General features: G+C 40.4%; 1 protein-coding gene across 4 annotated transcripts in view; it reads left to right on the top strand.

Annotated features, from left to right (window-relative positions):
* ITPR2 (inositol 1,4,5-trisphosphate receptor type 2) overlaps positions 1-21,866 on the top strand; it is a 1,506,646-nt gene that overhangs the window by 1,271,537 nt on the left and 213,243 nt on the right. For all 4 annotated transcript variants that reach the window (XM_085652787.1, XM_085652785.1, XM_085652786.1 and 1 more), the window contains exons 47-48: positions 7,199-7,391; positions 10,729-10,854. In XM_085652787.1, coding sequence (XP_085508913.1) covers positions 7,199-7,391; positions 10,729-10,854 — 319 coding nt within the window. The remainder of the gene's footprint in view (positions 1-7,198; positions 7,392-10,728; positions 10,855-21,866) is intronic.

Genomic DNA, 21,866 nt, shown 5'->3' with positions numbered 1-21,866 from the left:
CTGCGTTGATCTGCGGCACCATGTGTTGGATGGGCGGGAGCTGGCGGCGTTTATTCTTCGCTCTGCTCTGGAGGTTTCGGAGGTGCTTGGTCGTACCATGGCTACTTCGGTGGCCCTTCATCGCCATGCCTGGCTACGGGATAGTGTTTTCCCTGAGAACGTTAGAGAATGGCTGCTTGAACTCCCCTTTGATGGCGCTCTGTTGTTTCACGCCCCTGCGGATTCTGCTATTCAGAGGTTTCTTGCGGGGCTTTGCCCTCCTCCTCCTCCTCAGTGACCTGACTGTTGTTCTGTGTTTTGGGAGGTGTTCTTCCGTTGTTTTCCTGGGGCCATGTAACGGGTAGCCCAGGTTGTGTGTTCTATATGGTTGATGTGCCTTTGGGGGTCCTTTTGTTGGGCCATTGGTACTGTTGGCTGCTGGTTCGGCCCTTTGTTGACTTGTTTTGGCTGTTGGTAACCCGGTAGGCCATGAGATTAGGCCTTCTGCATCTTCTTTATTGGCTGCTTGGTAAGCCGTCTGCTGGTTTTTTCTGCAGGTCTTTCTGTTTTGTCCTCTGCTGCGGGCTATGTTTCCTAAGAGGAGTTCCCATAGTTCTTGGGACGTAACTTACCCTATGTGGGGTACTGGTAGCTATTATATAGCTCTGTCCTGTGTTAGGGAGGTGTGGTCCCCTTTTCGGGCTCCTTGCTCTCCATGGCGTCACGGTATGTCGCGGGTGCGATCTTCTTGCCATGTGTCTTGGTGCAGCTTGCGCTGGGTCCGTCCTTCTCCTTGTCACAGCGTCGCTCGGCCGGTCTGGCCTGCGGTCTGCGGCATCGTGTTATGGCGGTTCTGCGTTTTTGTCATGTGTTTTGGCTTGCTTCTATGTCTGCTGCCCCAGAGGTTTTTGATTACCTTGGCTTCTGTGTTCTGGTGGCCAGCTTGGGCCCGTCCTCTTTCTCTCTCTTTCTTTCTTTTCTGCCGGTCTCCTCCCCTTCTTCGCGGGTCAGTGGGTTTCTGGGCCGGCCCCTTACTTGGGGTGTGGCCTGGCCCTTCCTGGCCTCTTCTTTCGGCTGCCGTCTGCCTTGTTCTGGTTGCGCTGTTCCGTGGTGGTGGTGCTGCTGCTGCTGGCGGCGCTTACCCGGCAGACTTGCTTGTTCTACTTCACTGCTGTGCTCTTTGATGTGTTCCCTTGCGTCCCTGCCTCTGGTTCCGCTGGGGCTTTGCGCAACGGTGCTTTTCTTCATCCGCCTGTGCTGTTGGTGGTGGAGCCGTTCCGGCCCTGCCCGCTGCTTGTGGCCAAGGTGTTTTCAGCTCTTGTCTATCTCTGGGGTTCGAGGTGACCCTTGTGCTCCTCGAGACTTTTGGGGCGCTGTCTGCCCCTGGGGGGTGTTGGGCGCTCTCCCTTGTTTGGGCTTAGGATCTCCTGACCTTTTCCTTCTTGTCCTTGTGACATGTCCCCTTCTGGGGCCCTGGGTCTCTCCTGGTGGGGAGGCTCTCTCGCAGCCCCTCCTCCCTTCTGGGTATGGCTACGGTATCTATTCTACATTAAGGAATCTGCGGCTAGTAGTCTCTATCAGATGTACAAGTTACTTACCTTCGGTAACGATGTATCTGGTAGAGACGATTCTAGCCGCAAATTCCTTCACGACGCGCCCTTCCTCCCTGTTCTGCGAAGACCCTCAGCTTGGTTTTCTGCGCACGCCTCCCTCTGGGTGGTTTGTCTTCTGTGGGGGTCCTTTTCGTTTTCTTTCCATCATCCTCCCTCCAGCTGGTTTCTCTCCAGTGTAGGGGCTTGCTTTTGCTCTTTTTTCCCTTTGTTGTTACAGTTTCTGATCCCCTTATGGTCTGCTACGTTGGGGGTTCTTTGGCCTGTCCTTGGCCCCCTGCTCCTTTCAGGGGCTACGGCCCTCCTTGACTGTGTAGTCTGGGGGTGGATGGCTGTTGCTCCTCTGTTCTGGGCTTGTGGCCCATCGCTGTGTGGTCTGTGGTTGCAGTCTCTCTCTCTTTCTCTTATGGCGCTTCCAATGCTTGTGCCTCCAGACTGGCTATCACCTTGGCTTGTGTGGTGGTTCCACAGGGTGGTGCTTTACGCTTTCCCTGCTGTGGCTTTGTGGCTGTGGCCTTCTGATACTTTGGTACTGCCCGGAGCTCTCACATTGGCTTGCACAGCTGTTCCTCAGAGGTGCTCTGCTCTTTCCCTGCTTTGGCTTTCATGTTGTAGCCTCCTGGTGCCTCGGTGCCACCGGGTGCTGTTCCTCACCTTTTGTCTCTCTCTTCTTGTTTCTCTGTTTTTTTCGCACACTGTTCATATGTTCTCCTCAGTTTTGTTGTGATGGCTCCGCATTGTGGCGCGGAAAAGTTCTCCGAAGCAAACTGATGTCAGCGCGCCGGGGTGGGGCTTCTGTGACCTCGCTGACGTCACACCCGCAGAGGACGTCCAGGCGGAGTCGCGAGGTACCACCACCCCGGCATGCAGAGATGCCGGGCAAGAAAGTTTTCCGGGTCCAGTCTCATGCCTGGGGATAATTTTACGTTAAGGAATCTGCGGCTAGAATCGTCTACCAGATACATCGAAGGTAAGTAACTTGTACATCTTAACAAAATTATTGTTATCCGCATAGATTTGCTGGGCACACAAAGATCGCTGCAGCAAGTAAAACATTTCCTAAAGTACAGCCTTTTGACCAATTCAACCTGATCAGACCTACTCTCACACTTGCCTTTGTTCCCAATTTCTTTGAGGCAGAGTGTTAACATAAACTAAATGTATAAGTTGAATGTCAGACCCTCCTTTTCATGGCTCTTCCCCTTGTGACTCCACCTCCTTTCTTTTGACCAAACATTGACTGCCAAATTATGCGTTTCCGTAGTAATTTTTCTCCAATTCCAGCACTGTAGTGCCTATAAGTAGAATGTAATTTACAAATGTCTAAGTGGGATTTACGAAATTCCACCTACTATAACATTCTTTAAATGTATTTTGGGGATATTTTCCTGTGATCATTAATACTTCAGTTTATTTAAAGTAATGCATCTACAGGGCTTCCATTTCTTATTTACTCTGCAGGGTAATATGTTTATTTAAATTCTCTACATTGTCGGTTCGAAGCCCTTTTAGTTGCTCATGTAACCACGATCAAAGAAGGTGATATTCTTCAAAAGTCCTTATCTGTCCATCTATTCAAATCTATTGTAACTTTTCTCCTGCTGACCTTTGATTAAAACTGTTAAAGACGTTTCATTATCATTGTCTTAATTCAAATGACATACAATTACCCAATTATAGGCGTAATATTCCCACAAACAATCAAATAGAGAATTTACCAGAAATGCATAAAATCAATATCTTCATTTAAATGCGCCAAGGTGTAATGTTTCTGCTAATTGTATTAATTTAATGTCCAGTTTTAAATTACCTTAAACCCTTCACCTCTTTGAACATAGATTTGCATTCCTCACTTGCTTGCTGATGTAAATTGTCGGAACCTCTTTTAAAAAAAAAAAAAAAAAATGATTGCCATTTTGTAGGCAAACAAGTGCATAAAACTTTTGACTATTAAGTTGAAAACCTAGCATTACAGGATTGAGGTGACATTCATCGTACACACAGCACCCCATTCCTCACAGGTTTCAAACTCAGTGTCTTGCAGAAAATTCAGAGCACTCATTAGAGCCACCGCACATATATAACGGATTGTGTCATCACAGGTTATGATGCGATCCGTGTATTCAATACACATTCAATGTCTTATGAGGGATACACTTTTTTATCCTATGATCACTGTTCGATACATTTCCCACAGTGGGAATTATTTACTATTTTAAAAGACATTTCATGCTGGTTTAATCTATTGTATATGCATGATGATCAATGAAGGCATTAAGGTAAAAATATATTTCACCTTAGAATTCAAATTTCCGTGTTTTCAGTTGCAAGTACAAATGTATTTTAACTACACCTTTTTCCTATAGGTTTTGTTGAGTTCACATCAAAAAAGGTCTTGGGTGCAGACAACTGTTCGCAGAACAATTGTTTCCAGGACTTAACATATACTTAGAGTGGACTTAGGATCATGAATTGGATGGCTCTGTTGGCTATCTCAGTTGTCTGCTCTTGATTCAAGGGCTTTTCTCCCTGTTCAATTGTTTGTCCCACCCAGGAGCATTTCGGACTCGCACTATTCTGATTGGATGAGTTGTATCATTAACCTGCATACATGAAGGGACTCTTTGTTTTATGTTGGTTTAAACGCTCCATTAGAGTACCTGTTTCCTTGCTCTCTCTCCCTCTTTTTCTCTTTGTAAACACCCTCTTCACTCTTCCTTGTCCCCGATGTTCTCTATCTCGTTTCCCGTCCCTGCCCCATGTTTTTATATTTTTCTTAATTTTTATGTTTAATTTTAAAGTGCTTCAGGCCACTCTCTTTCTCAATTCAACCCTGCTGCCCCACTACCCATTCCGCATAAGAATAATTAAATTCATAAATATATAGTTATTAATGTATTTATATATAACTATATATTTATATAAATATATGTTTATATGAATATATGTAAATATGTTTTTGTACGCATGCTCAGCAGCTACAAATGACTGTCTGGCCACTCGCTCCCTTTAAAGCAATGCTTAAGCTTTTTACCTTTTTTCATTTTAATCTACCTGTCTACAATGGCCGTCAGTTATGTTAGATTGGTAAATTATAAAGGACCACCTGTGTCAAGACGTCTGCGCATGCACATGATATGCAGGCAAGACAAATCCATATGCCTCAGCGGCCATCTTACAGTGGATATTCTTCAGCAGAAAAGCCATTCCAAGGTTGTCAGCCATGTGTGCACATGCGTCTTGATGCCTGCACTTGCATGTAATCATTAAAAAACGCAAGCAAACCCAATAGCTCAGCATTTTAGAGCTGAAGAGGTGAGATGTTTTTGCCTTTGCTTGCGTTCCTTGTTATTCCACATTAGATGGAATGCATGTGTTTTCTTGTTCCTCCCTGCTAGTTCTCAGCCTACCACCACTTGCTCTGCTGTAACTGTCCCACCCTTAATGCTCTCTGCCCCACCACCTGTTGTAAATTTGTATTTATTGATTTTTTCGAGAGCCCCGCACTTACAATTAGGGGTGAGCGGACTTTGCATAAAAATCTCTGCGAGCACGCAGCATTCCACGAACACGTGGAATTGCTTGTTCCGCCCATTCGCAATGCTTTTTTTTCTGTTTGCTAACGCTGTTTGCATGCTCGGGGGGAAATATCACGCATTTTGAAAGCGTGAACAAGCAAATAATTCCGCGAAGCTGCGGATCGCGTGGCAATTCCGCGTTCTCCGCGTAACGCGAAATTACCCAAAGTCTGCGAGCAGAACAGAATTTACCGCCCAGGCCTACTTACAATGTGCTGCACTCACATGCTCTTGTTTTTCACTTTTCTTTAAAAAAATCCATTCTAGTACAGATATCCACCATGTTAGACTGGTAAATAAAAATGACTGCCACATTTCTTGACACATACATACACATCATAATGTATATTACACATTGTTGCCCATCTTTGTATGGATTTTCATTATTAAAATAAGACCACTGCAAGATTGGCTGCCATGTGTATGCATGCATCTTGTGTCATACATTTACATGCTGTGCAAAAAGCATTAGCAAAGCCAGTAGCTCAGCTTTTTAGAGCAGAGACTTATTGGCTTTGCCAATATTTGTTATCCCTCTAGTTAAGTGTAGGGTATTTGAATTCAATCATGTTTTACAATGGTTTACAATCGTTCATATGTGTGCCATTTCTTTAAACACATAAATGCAATATTGTTCACTCTTCTACTTGATACAGATATATTGCAAAAAATAATTCTCACACATTGCTATGTCAATCATATCCTATATGTTATTATTCTAATGTAATTTCCGTTTTCAACAGAGATTTTAGTTACGCAGCACTTGTGCAACCATTACTGACATAAAGCAAAATTGTGCTTCTACCTTTTTCTTTCTTGCCTCTGCAATCTGTTATAATTTAGTTTCCTGTTTCAATGTTACATACTTTTCGATAATCAAAATGATTTATTTTAGCAAACATTTAAATAAAATTTCATGCACTCCTAAAACGTCTGCAAGTCACTGTTATGGTGCTTTTTGGGGTGGTATGTAATTTGTACATTCTGGGCACCATTTAGCCTTTAAGCCCATGCAATATGTATTGGACCATATTTTTTCCAGCCCTATGCATTAATAACGCTTTATAATGTTCACCTGTTGTCCGTGTTTTTCATCTGAGTCTTAATTTCAGTTGAATTAGGTTGTTTCTCACATGCAGACAGTGGGATTTTTAATTGACTCCAGGTCTATAAAGAACAGTGAAATCTCCATCAGACAAAGCTGAAAAATCCTTAAAAGTGGCACTGAAGATGGAGGTTAGCCATGAGAGTTGGTACTAGCATCGTGATGTGTGGGAGGTGGTCAAGGTCACAATCTTTGAACCGATTTGCAGACATTTCACTGAGGTGCAAACACCAACTCAGTCTTGAGGCTGCTGCTTGCCCTGAGGAGATTTTTGTTTTCTTTTTTTTTACGCCCCCTCACCCCACCCCGTATCACCTTCCCACCTTGCCTACGGACATTTCACTGCCTACAACTGCAGTGCTGTTTAGTTAGGTGTTGCTGTGTAGGCGGTCACGGGCAACAATAACGTAGCGTAAGGTCCACATCCCTTTGGTACCTGAATGTAGGACATGCTCGCTTCTCTATGCTTAATCTTAGGGGAATAAGTAAAAGGCTCTGTGTACTAACAAATAGAACAGATAGCAGATATTGGACCAAGAGGAGAATCCATGGGTGTGAGCCCATTTGACGTTTAAAACACCCCAAAGATGGTTCAGTGTGCCACGTGTAGCCACTGCAAAGACACAGAAACCCCCCAAAAAGAAATTCCCAAGTATAAGTTGGATTTTTATTTTAACATTTCTGACTGCTGGTACTACGTACTATTTTTTAAAAGTTGGTTTAAGTAATGTTGTTTCTGTTAAAGATCTCTATAATGTGTAAGCACTTAGATCAGGTGCTAGCCGCAGTCGCACCCCATTCTTGCACTGTCCTAACTGTTTTAATAATGTCCTTATCTGTTAGCGAGTCGAACACTTGTCTGCTGGATTTGATGCTTTGAATATGAAAATAGTCTAATATCAGCTTTTTGGATATGCCTTTTCCAGATTGTTCGCCATGATAGGACGATGGAGCAAATTGTCTTTCCAGTGCCAAACATTTGCGAATATCTCACTCGAGAATCAATGCGCCGCGTTTTCAATTCAACAGAAAGAGATGAACAAGGAAGCAAAGTGAATGACTTCTTCCAACAGACTGAGGATCTGTACAATGAAATGAAATGGCAGAGGAAAATAAGGAGTGAGTATGAACATTTGTAAATTATACAAAGAAAGTATCACATAATATGACTCTAATTTCTGGCGTAGTCTGGTCCTTCAGAAAGAGGTGCTGTATGGTTATGCAGTGTAAGAATGTAGACGGTAGTAACTATTGGCCCAATGTGATGCTAAAGGTGCAAGCCCAGTGTCAACAAGTGATGCAAAGTAAGTGACATGTGGAGTCTCTTCAAAGTAGGTTTTATCATCTAAAGCTTCATAAATGTTGAATAATCGAACAAGAGTGTTTTCGCCCAAACATGCTAGTCCATACAACGCTAAGTAAGAAATGGATTGCATTATATAATAGTGTTTGCAAACCAGTTGAAAACGCATAATTATATACCTCAAAATAATTGTGTGTTTCAGAGTCAATTCATGATCCGATTTTATGTATTATTCATCCATACGTCCTGTGATCTTGTGGGCACTAGATAGATATAAATATTTATTTGCACATGTTCTGGCAACAAATTAAATCCTATGCACCCAAATGTAAGTTTTGAAGTGTACCAGTAATTTAATTGTTATTATTAGACTAAGATTATTGTTAATGCCATGGCAGTGAAATTAAATGGTGCCCCATGGCACATTATTTATATCAGCTGTTATAATACATTTGCACGCATTTACTACTATAAGTACAGATGTAAAATTTCAGTTTTCTATTGCAAGTCAGATATATTAACACTGTTCCCTATCTCACGTATTGCATGTTACAATTATTTTGCACAGGGAAAAACTCTGCTAATAGTCATGAGGCCTTTTCAAAATGAATGTACCTTACTGCACAAACATAACCCCTTGTCACCTTGTCATTGATGAAAAACTTGTTAAAGCAAATACACATGAAATACTGCCATGGTATAAACCATATATGCAAATGCATTGAGTGTAATATGCTGTTTATTACCATTGCAGAGGGAGAGAATGGACATCCCTTCTTGTGAGGCATGCCTTTTTCCAACACACAACAATGGTAATAATTTAGCATTTACATCCTGTGCATCAGCATGTGTATTATTTATTGTGATTAGGCTTATATCTTATGTACATGGCAGACTTATATACATGGTATCAAACCATGTAATTAATGTAGGTGTGCATTGTATACTGTTTCGGTAACTCCTTATAAATTCTGATATTATCGCTTTTCACATCAAAAATTAGAATAATGATTTCTCTACGGGAGACAGAAAATTCTGATAGATAATCCCTTTAAGTATTATGCAAAACAAAGGAACCTGGGAGAGTTCCTCTGTTTCTATGCCTTTGTCATACATATTTTTCTTAATCATGTAGTCATAGAAAGACCATCAGAGTTTCCTGTTATGAATTACCAAAAAGGGTGATCTCAACAAGAAGCAATTTTCATGGTACATGCTATTTGCAAAGGTTTATTGATAATAAATTAAGATAACATGTGTGTTCGTTCTTTTATAGTTAGACAATTGGGCATAATGCCCTTGGTTTTCTCATTCTCGATCATGCTGTTGATATTCGAGGGTCGAGACGTAGGATTGGGGCTGTCTTAGTCTTGCCCTTTGCCATTAAATTCAACCTCCAGAAGACAAAATTTCAAGTATAAACCATACAAGTTTATTCAAAATTAGGATCATTACAGACGGCAAGAGGTTGTTAGTTAAATAATGCAGAATTAGCAATCTTAATAAGTCAAAATCCAATAAAGCAAGAGAATTAACATAAGGATCTCTCTAAAGCAAGTAGTAGCCAAAACCAAAGTATAGTTAAGTAATAGAACTGATATTGAGTCTGGCTCTAAAGAGTGAGCCACAAATGCTAAGTTAAAAGCATCAGACAGACTGACATAAAGTCTGCTCAGTTAGGAAAAGAAGAAAGGTCTAAGTATAAGACAGTAGACAGGCTGACAAGCAAGTTCAAAAGCTCTAGCACATATCATTTGTAGGATCTTAGGCAAAGAAAGCCATGTTACAAGCCACAGACCAATTAACATTCAAATAGATTAGATACATAAAAAACAATATATTTAATACGCACTTACTGTGCTGCATATCGTAAAGTGGTGTGCATATTAAATGAAGGAGATGGCAGTGCATTAGTGTGACTTAAACAATAACACCTTTATTGGTTAAAATGTATTTTTGTTCAAACCTAAAAAAAAGGGCCTTGAAAATTACACCATACAAGAACGTCCTGGACATGGCTTCCTTGGAGGAAGGCACATTAATACAATTACTGTTTATAAAATAAACCTTACAACGAATTAGGCTTTTATTTTGATGATTTTCTGAAATGGAAAAGTGCACAGAGAAACGGATGCACGTGGAGAATGTTCATTCCCGTAAAATAAAAGTACATTTTCTTCCTGAAAATGTGAAATGATGTCAATGCAAGCTGGTTGAGAGTAGTCCGGCTATCTTAAACACATCTAAATCAAGCATTATTTTGAATGATTAAAAACGCTCTCACAATATCTAATGCAAGAACATCTTCAGTAGTAGTTGCTTGCTTCATTGTAGGTGGTACCTGTGAATTGACTTGGGGATTTTCTCATTGCAGTTAACAAATTTATAACCCCGGCATTTATTTAACAGTAGCCTCTGAAGTGTTTTCTCCTGAGATAATGATCTAAAATGGGCCATATCCTGCAAAGCTCTCTTTACAAGGCCAATAGTGCCTCCTGGCAGAGGGAGGGCCTTCTGATCTCAAACACGTTGCAGAACCCTTGCATATTACTTTAATGTCCCATTTCACCTGATTCCTATGGGATATGTAAGTATTTCTTGTTTTAAAGATGACTGGGTTGGGGCAGGATTAGGGCAACGTGCCTTCCCACTAACTTTTAGAAGATTTAGAAAGCACTAAAATAGCACCTAATTATTTTTTTGTATTTAGCATCAACTGTACTTCTCAACCTCCCGTCTCTAAACCAATCACTTTCTCAGGTGCCCTCCAACACACTTCATCTTCCCCTCACAAAATGAATAACATTCTGAGCAGGCAATCATCCACCTGGGTGCTGTACCAAAATGACAAATTAGCAGAGACTGATAAGTTTGTCATTTTGAAACTTAGTGTAATGTATGAACATACATATAGGCCCTCACTTACAGTTGATTTTCAGATGTTAGAATAGGTTCTGCAATTGGACTGCTCTTTCATGAGCCCCAAAAACTTTAAATGCTCATAGGCAAAGGTTTTCCTTCATGCTCATTACAATATAATTACTATTACTCCTCTCATGCTTCCTGAGCAGGCATGCATGTGTTGCTTCTTAATGTTGCTTGACTTCTGCTTGTTGTATATGACCATTCAACAGTGTTCTTTTCTTCTTTTAGATAACCCAGGATTATTCTGGTTCTCCAGACACATTTCTCTGTGGGGAAGTATTTCCTTCAATTTGGCTGTGTTTATCAACCTGGCAGTGGCCCTCTTCTACCCCTTTGGAGATGATGGTGATGAAGGCAAGTCGTTTTATGTTTGTTTAACCACATGCATGTTATGCACGTTCCTCGAATACTAAATACAGGCTTGTACATAATGAACATAAACTGGTATTTATCCAGGACCATTTGTGAAGAACTGCTAAGATTGTATTGTATAATGTTCTATGTTGTCAAGAATATAGCTTTACAAGTACCAATTCTTATATTGTGTTGTTAAACATATTTGCCCTCCTAAATGTGGGTGTCCGTATGTTTTCATTATATACATAATTTGTGATTTTGCATAATGTGTCTTTGTACTTGTGAAAACATATCTAATGTTGGAAAGAGTGTATACTGGACTGTGAGATTAGTTTAAGTGAGCATGGTGGGGGAAGGAACTAAATTGAAGGTAGTAGCTTCACTGGTTTAATACATTATATTTGAGGTTTGTGCCATGATCACCATTGCATCATCTGACTTTAAAGATGTATGGTTTCTCTAATGTTTTATGAGACCCTGATTTCCAGTATATGCCCACCTTGCTGTTTTGAACAGGGTACTGGGGGCTAGTGATAGCTCTCCAAGCCCTCCTTTGCCTTATTTTTCTGGAGGGTTATGGAGACCTGGGATAGAGCTATCTGATGCACGTTATTCTGTGTGCTTAACCCAGCCTGTATTGAGTTCAAGGGTAGGGGGTTTCAGTCTTTGACCTCACCTTGCTCAGAGTTCGGGGGCATTTGGGTTCTTGAGCACCCACGACTTGCATAAAGTTAGCAGTCTATTAGTCAGTGTTGATAAAGGTTGTCGGGGATGTTTACACTATAAGTATTATCTTATGGAGTAGCATCCAATCAAATTAAGAAATAATATAGCATATGAAAATGTGTGTGATCGTCAATTAAATGGTTGATCCTTTTATTAATGCTTTTCTTGTGACAAAGGATCTCAGCCAACACGTGTTTCACTCCCCCATGGAGCGCAGGCCTGAGGCTTTTTCAAGGCTTTCGTAGGAAAGGATGTACAGAAGTTTTGGTCAGGCCCTATTCTCTCAATCTTAAAGTTATTCCAATGTCTTATAGTAACAATAGGTCTGTAGTCAAGGTTACCAGTCTCAATGCGATCTGTGATAGAAAGCTCCAGCCCTGCGTGCCATGAGGGGGTGAACACATGTTGCCTTTGATCCCCCTGGTGCAAGGAAACCAACCAAAAAAGGATCCAGCCATTTAACCAACGACCAAGCTGTTACTTTTCTCTGCTGTACATTTCAATGTACTACACTGTTTCTTAATTTGATTAGATGCTATTCCATAAGATAATACTTAAAATGTAAACATCCCCAACATCACACTTTGCCTGTTCAAACCCTAACCGTGGGGAGGGTAACACCCCCCAAGGTGATGTATTTGCATGCCGAACGGTGTATTGAATTACATCTAGTCAATTACCAGATCTCTTAAATTCCAAGGCCCCTCTTTCATGAGCTAAAATGCATTAGTCACTGCCGCCTGACATACACAATGTCAGGGTTTTCATCAGGACACCTAAACAACTCCACTAGTAGATGATTGGGTGCATTAGTTGGCACCCACCTTCCCAAAGAGTCCTTATACTGCATTTTCCCTTACATCCTCCCATGGGAGGGGGGGGAGTGCCCTATTGACCCCCTGCCTTTTTGCCCAAGAGTGCGGAGTATTTTGTGCTCTTCTCAACTGGACAATGGTATTTGCCTGCTCCCTCCAAAAGTGGATGAGAGAAATTGCCAATTTTTGGGGGATTATTTAGTGCGCTCTTTTTCTGCCTTGTTCAAGATTGATTAGCAGTTAAGCAATGATCTGTTACCTATGAAAGCGTCAAAAGCTGAAGTTCTCATTGTACAAGCTGTCTTCATCGTTAAAGATATAGCTCAATTGTTTAATAGGGCTCCAGACTGTATCTCTGAGGAGCCTGAAGCTCCAAGGGATTGCCCCAGCCAAGAATGACTCGGCCTTATCTACTGTCTACTGTCTGAAGTAAATTAAATGAACACAGTTGAGTTGGGAAATAACACCCTACAATATAATACTGTGAAGACTATAGCACACCAATTAAGCAGTTTTGCTCCTAATGCATGCTAACTCGTTGACACTTACTAATGCTGCTTCATTTGAACATCTTTAATATCTTGCACAAGCATGTGTAAATGCTATGTAAGGCCATGGGTGTAAATCCCAGCACTATGCCACATAAATTCAAACTTTAATTTGTCAAAGTAAGGAGAGTTCTTGTTTCATAGGCGGAAAAGTTGTGTGAATGTATCATAGATTGCATGGTACCCAATTTTTGTTCTAATCTAAATACCCAGAATAAAAAGAGCTGCTGCACAGAACAACAGGACCAACAAAGTGTCAAGGCCACAAGATTCTTCTTTCTGATGTCTTGCACAGGAACAGAGATGCTGATTCCCAACTCCCCTTCAAGGATATTTCTGCGGGCCAGTTAAATATCTAGACCCTCAAATCTACCCCCGGGGGGGAAAGGGGAGTGGATAAAATAATAAACAAGAAGAGACTGGTCCTGAAACGGTCTTCTCTCGTACGTCTGCTTCTTAGTTCTATCCGCAGACTGCGTGTCGACTGAGAGAATCTAGAAATTAAGCATCAAGTTATACATATATCCTACATGTACTGTGTCCCAATTTATTCTGCTCCTATGATGTTGACCTACCCTTCGTTTCTGGCACTGTGCCTCTCCTCTATATTTCTTTTCCTTCTCTTGGAACATACACTCTGGAATTCACCTGTCAACGAGATACCACCGAATGTAAGTATTTCCTTATTTACCCTTACGCTCACCTATTCTCTTAATTAGTATATCTACTTACTTGAGTGTGTGTGTGTACTTATTTTCTGTAGATATTCTTCATTAATGTTACTGACTTCCTTGCTAGTAGTAGTCTAAGACCTTTCTAGCTGCACCATATTTCTCTCTCAGAAATGCCTTAACGTTCTTCCCTTTGCTTGCTGGAATTTTGACGTCTTTTTTGTTATCTTTCTGTACGTTCTATCCAAGTCTATATTATTTACAATATTCACATATGTCTTGACATCTTCTATCAATTCTATAGAACACTTAGCTTATAAGTTCTCTTCAGCCCAGGATATTCTTCGACGAGTTTCTTACACCAGCCTTGGTTTATCACTTGGAAAAGGCGTCACCAACTGTCACCTCAGCAACTTCTCCTTGTTGGCAATATACTCGGAATGAACTCTAACTGTTTTCTTTCCTAACTACTTCCGACGGAGGTAGCGAACGAAAACCGGACGAAAGCCCGACGAAATATTCTCTACTCCAATTCTGTGGAGAGATAGATTAACCCTGCGTAGTTCGTGAATTCTCTGGTGAAGTGCGCGTTTGTTCCAGCGCGCGCGCCTCAAACTGCCTCTGAGCACCTGTGGGAAAGAAATAAACTAGACCGCCGCGATGATTAGAAGGCGGCGGCCATCTTTAGACTCCTTTTCCGATTCAACCTGGTCCAGCCATTGCCTCTGGCCCGTACTCTTTCTCCTGGTCCATGACCTCCGCCCAACACTGTGCCCGCTACTGTTAAGCCATCTTTTGGAGTCCTGACACAAAGTGTTGTTTACATAATATGGGGACTATTTGGAATTTGTCTCAATTTTAGTGGCGACTAGCCAAAATAATGTCTCTGGTTGGACTTTTCTGATCAGAGTCTGTCACAGACGTAATAGTGTTTTTTCTTTAAAAGTTGGTTTCTTTATTCATGATCTTCTCTTTTATTTTTTACTTATGCTTCTTTGTTGTAAACAACATGTTTTGTCCCATCTGGGACCTCCTCAGTTCTTGTATTGATATTCTGTCTGTGTGTCACGATAGCTGATGAAGGATTTCTCCGAGCACGTTTCGTTTTCTTGAATCCTTGCTCCATCAATCCCCCCTCTGATGGCATTTTTGAGGCATCATAAAATACTCATAATTACCAAGTGCCAACCTTTATTTATCTAATTTCAGTGTCTACGTCGGTTTCTATAAGTTCTTAATTTTTCTCTTTCATGTCTTGTTCTCTCATCTTATCGACTTCCTTTTATCTCTTCTAACTCAATCTCTTCCCTTTTTCTCCTTCTTCTCATTTTCTTATTCTTTATTTCAGCCACCATTCTTGTTCCTGTTTTACCATTTCAACACTTATATGTCATAATTATCATCAGAGCTACTATTGCTATTGAAATTATAGATATTAAAATGTTTCCTAATAGACTACTCCCAAAAGTGGAAAACCAACTACCTATAGCAGAAATACATTTACTTAGTCTCTTCCCAAACACCGTCAACCTCCAGTTGGGTCAAATCTTCAGGAATCTTTGAAATATTCTTAATATATTCCTCAATACCTTTACTTTTGTCTGGGATATATGTACAGCAGTGTTGAATTTTCAACATGCCTCAGACTCTACCCTCTTTTGCCAATAATATATCAAGGACAAGTCGATTTTGCATAACCATAGATCTAATTGCAACCATTTTGGTATTAATCATCAAGAATCTTCCAGCAGTATCTGTGAATAGACGATCAACTACTGTTGACAATTTACGTATCTTATGTGAATTCAGTACGACTCCAACTGACGGTACCATTGCACCAAATATAACACCTACTATTTCTGAAAAACCTGGTCTTTTACTTCGCTTTAGTCCTTGACTTTCTACATCCATTTCATTGTTCTTTGTTATGTGATATACCTTCGGAAATAGTATTCCAAAGTAACAACTACCATACAATGTGACTTCTGCTCAACAGCCTTCTTTTGGAAATCCTGCCTTCTTTCCTCTACTAAATTTATAAAATCTTTTTCTTCATCACGCAAAATGCATGTTGATTTGTTCTTATGTGCATATGTTATATCTATTGAGTTCGTTGTTAAAAATAACTCACCCATGAACTCTGCATCTTTACTACTAAGCACTGAGTTCATATTTCTTAGAATAGGGATTTCTGAAAAGACCAAATCCATGTTCGAATAGTAATACTGCAACTTGCCTGTTACATAAAATAAACTAGACACAACACTACATGACACACTATATGTTAAAGGAAGATGGTGATATGTTACCCCTTCCGAGACAGAAGTAGTTAATTTCATGCAAACGTAACAATCACTCACATCCATTGTATCAACATATTCGTAAAGCAGTTTAGTAAATACATTTAAAGACGAATCACTATTCGATTTGTCATGATGATACATGCTCTCACCCACTTGCTCCAAATTTTTAGTAGTAGTTCCTTTAGTAACTGCATCCATTTGTTCACTAATATTTGTGTTATTTCTATTATTAGTTAGCATTAGAGCAGTTAACAATAACCACATCAACATTAGTATTGCAATACTACACAAACAACATTTAATACATCTTCTTTTTTGACTAGATTTTGAATGTTCAGTCACTTCCTTTTCTGTCATTTTTAGTACTAAAGAAATCAAATGAATATCTCAATTTATTTCTTCCCCAAAAAATTCTTAAGGAAGATAGAATCTAAAATTCAATAAAAAAATAAAAAAAAAAGCTTTGTGTGATCACACACTTCAAAGCTTTTTGTCTTTGCCCCCTTTTCTTTATTTCTTTCATCTTTTGTTTCTTTTATTCTCTGGTTTGACAAATTTCCACCCTTTATCAGAGTCTTTTTCCTTTTAATGTGGTCTCAATTTACTTTCATCGGTTCTTTCAATCGTGACATTTTCCTGGTCTTCATTCAGATCAAGATTTTCAAAGTCCTCGAGTATAATATATGTCCATTCAGGAGCTTTATATTTTCTCCTTGGAACTCTTACTCTTCTCGATTTCCTTAATGTTTTTCTTCTTGATTGCTCTTGCTCAGCTTGACTTGATACCTCACTTACTTGTTCTTGTTCTCTCCCTGTTTTCCTTCTTAGAAAATATCTCAGTCTTTTCACTCCACTTGGCCAGTGATCACCTTTTCTGACCCTCTTAGTTTGAACTGCCTTTTCACCTTCTTCCCCTATTTCGAGTGTTCTTTTATTTTCTCTTTCTTTTAACTGAACTTGTTCTGAGTTATCTGATCCCTCTTTTTCTGTTGGCTGAATTTGTTCTGGACCTTTCAGTCTTTCTTCTTTTTCTTTTGACTGAGCTTTATCTGGAATTTCTGTAGTAAGTTCTTCTGCTCTTTGCTCGACCTGTTCTGGTCTTGCAAATTCTTACCTTTCTTCTATCTTTACAGCAGTTTCCTGAGACCCAGTAACTGGTGTCCACTCTACTTGACTGGTACTCAGTTGTTCATCATCGATGTTTTCTTCAGAGTCTGATCTCTGACTAATTCGATTTCACAACTTTCAGCTTCTGGTTCTTCTCTTGGCTCTACCAGTGGCTGTTCTTGTCTTTCAAGTGGACTTGGGACTCTTTGTGTATGACTGGCATGGATCCAGTTTGGCTAGCCAGCATACCTCATTGCTGTTGTCGTGACCAATATAACTTGATGGGGTCCTTTCCACCTAGGTTCTAAACATGTCTTCCTCGAGTGTTTCTTCACAACGACCCAGTCTCCTGGACTCAAATCATGAGCTTGATTCCGCTGTGCTGTGGTTGCATCTTCTCCAACCTGATGATACACAGAACGTACCAGATCAGCTAGTCCTTTACAATAGTCCAACACTAGATCATCAGTTATATTCATCAGTTTGTTTCCAGGTACAAATGCTTGTCTCATTGCTCTTCCCATGAGAATCTCATGTGGACTCAATCCCTTCCTTCTGTCAGGAATGCTTCTAAGACTCATCAATACAAGGGGCAAAGCATCAGGCCATTTCAGTGATGTGGATGCACACACCTTCCCTAACCAAGATTTGATTGCGCCATTAAGCTGCTGCACCACTCCAGAGGCTTCTGGTCGATGGGCACAATGTTATTTCTGCTCAATTTTGAAAACTGTACAAATTAATCAAATTATCTCATTGTTAAAATGAGGTCCTCTATCTGATTCCAATGTGACTGGAAATCCAAACCTAGGGATAGGTTCTCTCAATAGTAGTTTGCCAACTGTGAGACTGTCATTTCTTCTCGTGGGATAGGCTTCTACCCATCGAGAAAACAGACATGCAATGACAAGGACATACTTCAAACCATTGCACGGTGGCAACACTACTTGTGCAACCTGATTTAATCCAGAGTTATTTTTCTCTTCCATCTGCCTCATCCTGCAACTCTTACTTCATCCCAAGTCTCAAAAGCAGAAAAGAACATTAGTTGGCAATTGGTAACTTCTTTCTCAAACCCTATGGTCAAAGACATTGTATTTCGAGCACAAAATTGTGCAACTTGGTCAGCATATCTGTAGCCCTGTGTCACATAATCATTTTCTGACTTATGTGCAGCACATTGGACCACTGCAATTTCTTTTGGCAATTGTAATGCTTCCACTAGTACTTTGACATTCTTACTATTCCTGATAGGAGAACCTAAAGAAGTCAGAAATCCCCTTTGCATCCATAATTGGCCAAAGTCGTGCACAACCCCAAAACCATATTGACTATCTGTAAATATGGTTACTCTCAGTTTGTTCCCAATTTTGAATGCTTTTGTCAAAGCGATCAAGTTGGCTATTTGTGCAGACTTGACTCCTTCTAGACTGGATGCTTCCAGGATAGCAGATACGGTACATACGGCATAGGCAGAACTCAATTCTCCATTTTCCTTCCCCAAACATGACCCATCGACAAACAACTGGACATCATGAATGTCAGGTCTGGGCTTTGTACACATTTTTGTCCCATCCAAACAATCATGATCAGCCTCCTCTTTTACTTCTTCGCAGTATGGAACAGGCAACAAGGTTGCCGGATTTACTGTGGTGCATCTTATCACACTTACATTTTTAGCACCCATTATCTCTCTTTCATACGTAGTCAGTCGACTAGGGGTCAAGTGCTAATTAAAAGTCCTTGTTAAAAGGATCTCAACTGAATGTGGCACATATACTTTTTGGGGGTGTCCCATTACAATCGATTCACTGCTCCAAACTCATCCAAGTAGTAGATACTGCTTTTAAGCAGCCAGGCAATGCCGCAGCCACTGAATCCAGAGTGGCAGAAAAGTATGCAATCCATGTCTCTGGGTTAACACTGAAAGTGCACATCCTTCCCTTTCACAACAGAACAAAGCAAATTCTTTCGTATAGTCTGGCATTCCTAATGCCTGTGCTTGACACAAACAGTCTCTCAGTTTTATGAATGCTTCCTAACTTTCATCATCTCATTCAATCTGATCTGTCACATCTTTTCGTGTCAACCATAGTAAAGGCTTTGCAAGCAGTGAAAAACCACTGATCCACTGGCGACAATATCCAATCCCTCCCAAAAACATTTGCACCTCTTTCTTAGTTTTAGACTCATTTGTCAAATCACTTTTATTCTTTCTGGCACCACTTTTCTGACTCCCCTTTCTATCTTGTGTCCCAAATACTGGACTTCTTGTTGACAACATTTTTATTTTATTGGTGACACCTTGTGTCCTCTTTCTGCCAAATGGTTCAATAAAACAGTTGTGTCAGTGACGCAGGCTTCTTGTGTCTTTGATGCCACCAATAGGTAATCAATGTACTGAACCATCAAAACCGAATTTCCTGGCATGACCAATGTCTCCAAACACTTTTTCAGAATTTGATTGAAAATCGAGGGGCTTTCTCCATGCCAATATACGGTGTCCGAACCGGAATGCAAAAAGATATTGGCTATCCGGATGTAAAGGAATCAAAAAGAGTTCTTGGCACAAATCAATCACCATGTACCAATGTGTATCCCAAGGTATCTTATAAAGAATCCATGCTTGATTTGGTACTACTGGACTAGAAGGTACTACTATCTTATTAATCTTCCTCAAATCTTGCACTATTCTATACTTGCCACTAGGCTTTTTAAGCCCCATGATTGGCGAATTACAAGGACTGCTCATTCTTTCTTTTAAAATACCTTGTTCATTTGATCAATTACTGGAGCAACTCCTGCTTTTACTTCAGGACTCATTCTGTATTGGGGTGTGTTCGGATAAGTCGCACCCTCTTTCACCATGATTATAATTGTGTCTACATTTGCCATCAGACCAATTTCTTTTCCTGAAAACTCTCACACATCTGATCTCACTCTGTTTTTCAGCTCATCAGGCAAACTGCTTTCAGTAAGAAGGGAAAACATCTCATCCACTTCCGTCCCTTGTTTCGCCAGCATCATTTTAAAAGAAATATCTTCATCAGGTGTTTGGAAAGCAACACCATTAGGCGTACAGTAGATGGTGCAATTCATTTTGCACAACAAATCTCTCCCCTACAAATTTCCTGGACTTGAATCACAAACCGATGCATGTCTTTGAAGCTTCCAATATTCACTTCTATTGGTTTGGTGACTGGAGTCTTTATATGCTTATTCGAATCTCCTACAACTTGGATAGTTTCTCCCGAGAGGGGTGGGTTTAGAATTTCTACTGCTCTCACAGAAGAACAGGTAGCACCAGTATCCACAAGGAAAGTGATGTCATTACTTTAAACTCTTCCATCAACAAATGGACCTGACAGATCTACCGCCAAGGATTGCCCAAGCACGCACTCTTCCTCCCCCCTCAGGAACTGTCATTAAGACGTGTCTGAATCACTCTTATTACTCTGCATCCAATATTGTTGAACCGTTTGTGTATTCTTACCACTCTGTCCACGAAATCCGGTGTTCGCACTATATCTCTGCACCAGAGTGCTCACATGGTTTGGCTTAGGGGCTTGTGGCACCTGTAATTGAGGAGTAACTACCTGTTGCTGTTGGTTCACAACCACCTCATTCTGCGTCTGTGGATTTAAAATTTGATTGACCCCATTACTCTGTGCCCACATCATTTTCTCTTTCAGCTTCTTGTGTTTTGCGTCAATATCGTCACTACAATACTTTGCATACTTTAAGATGTCATCTATGGGCTTGCTTTACCAGCAAAGCATATTTTGTTGAATCATCTGACTCATTTTCGATCTCAAACCATACACAAATCTATACACGAAATGTCCCATATATTTATCACCAATATTTTCAAATCCACTATACTGTTTAAATACCTGCAATAATCTCTCATAATACGCATGCACTGACACTCTTGGTTCTTGAGTTGTTTTATCTATTTTAACCCAATCTGTTTCCTTTGGAGGAATTTTGCCTTTCAAGAAAGTAATCACCTGTAGATACTTTTTCATCTTTTACCCTGAAGGTGCACCTGTCTTTGCGTCTCTGGGATAATCTTCAGTTGGCCAATCAACAGTAGTTTTACATTCCATCCACAAATCAGTTGGTACCACTATATCAAACAGGCCATACAAGTCTTTCAACAAAACCTTTGAAACTTTCACAAATCTTTCTACCTGCTCATACCATTCAACCGGTTTCTCACTTAGTCTAGGAAAATCATTCGTAAAAGACAAAATACCCTGTCTAGTCCAAGGAACAGGAACTTCTCTCATTGGACACATTCTTTCAACCTTTTCTGCCTCCCTAATGGGAAGGTAGATGTTTCCTTTGTAGCCGCTTCATTCCTCTTTCTTGTCCATCTACCTCTCCATCTGTCTGCATCTCCCCTTTTCTTCAAAATATACATTAATTCTTTTATCTGTAATCTCCTCCCTGGCGCATTCAAACTTTCCAAGTCCTTCTCAGTAAATTCTGATCTATATGGTTTCTGAAATATTTCTGACTTTTCTACATCTATTCCTAATTCTGACGCCACCTCTACTATTTTTTTGGGAAGATTCTTTGCTCTCCAGGTTATACTTTTGCACAAAAACAACAATTCATCATCTCCAAATGAACCTAATGTGTCTCAATTTATTGTGCCAAAAATCATTTCTTCCAAATCCACTCTCAACTTGCTTACATCTATATGTTGTGGTTGAGGTTTTTTCTTTTCCTTTTGCCCACTCCTCTAGGTCTTCTGGTGAACACCCTGTAGAATTTCCTGCCACTGGAGTGACAGTTGGTACTTTTCTCCTTGTATCTACGGGTGAAATTCTC

This window comes from Triturus cristatus, chromosome 4_1, assembly GCF_964204655.1.
Source record: "Triturus cristatus chromosome 4_1, aTriCri1.1, whole genome shotgun sequence".
Taxonomy (NCBI): domain Eukaryota; kingdom Metazoa; phylum Chordata; class Amphibia; order Caudata; family Salamandridae; genus Triturus; species Triturus cristatus.
The sequence above is the reverse complement of the archived record's forward strand: the minus strand, read 5'-3'. Positions and strand labels throughout refer to the sequence as shown.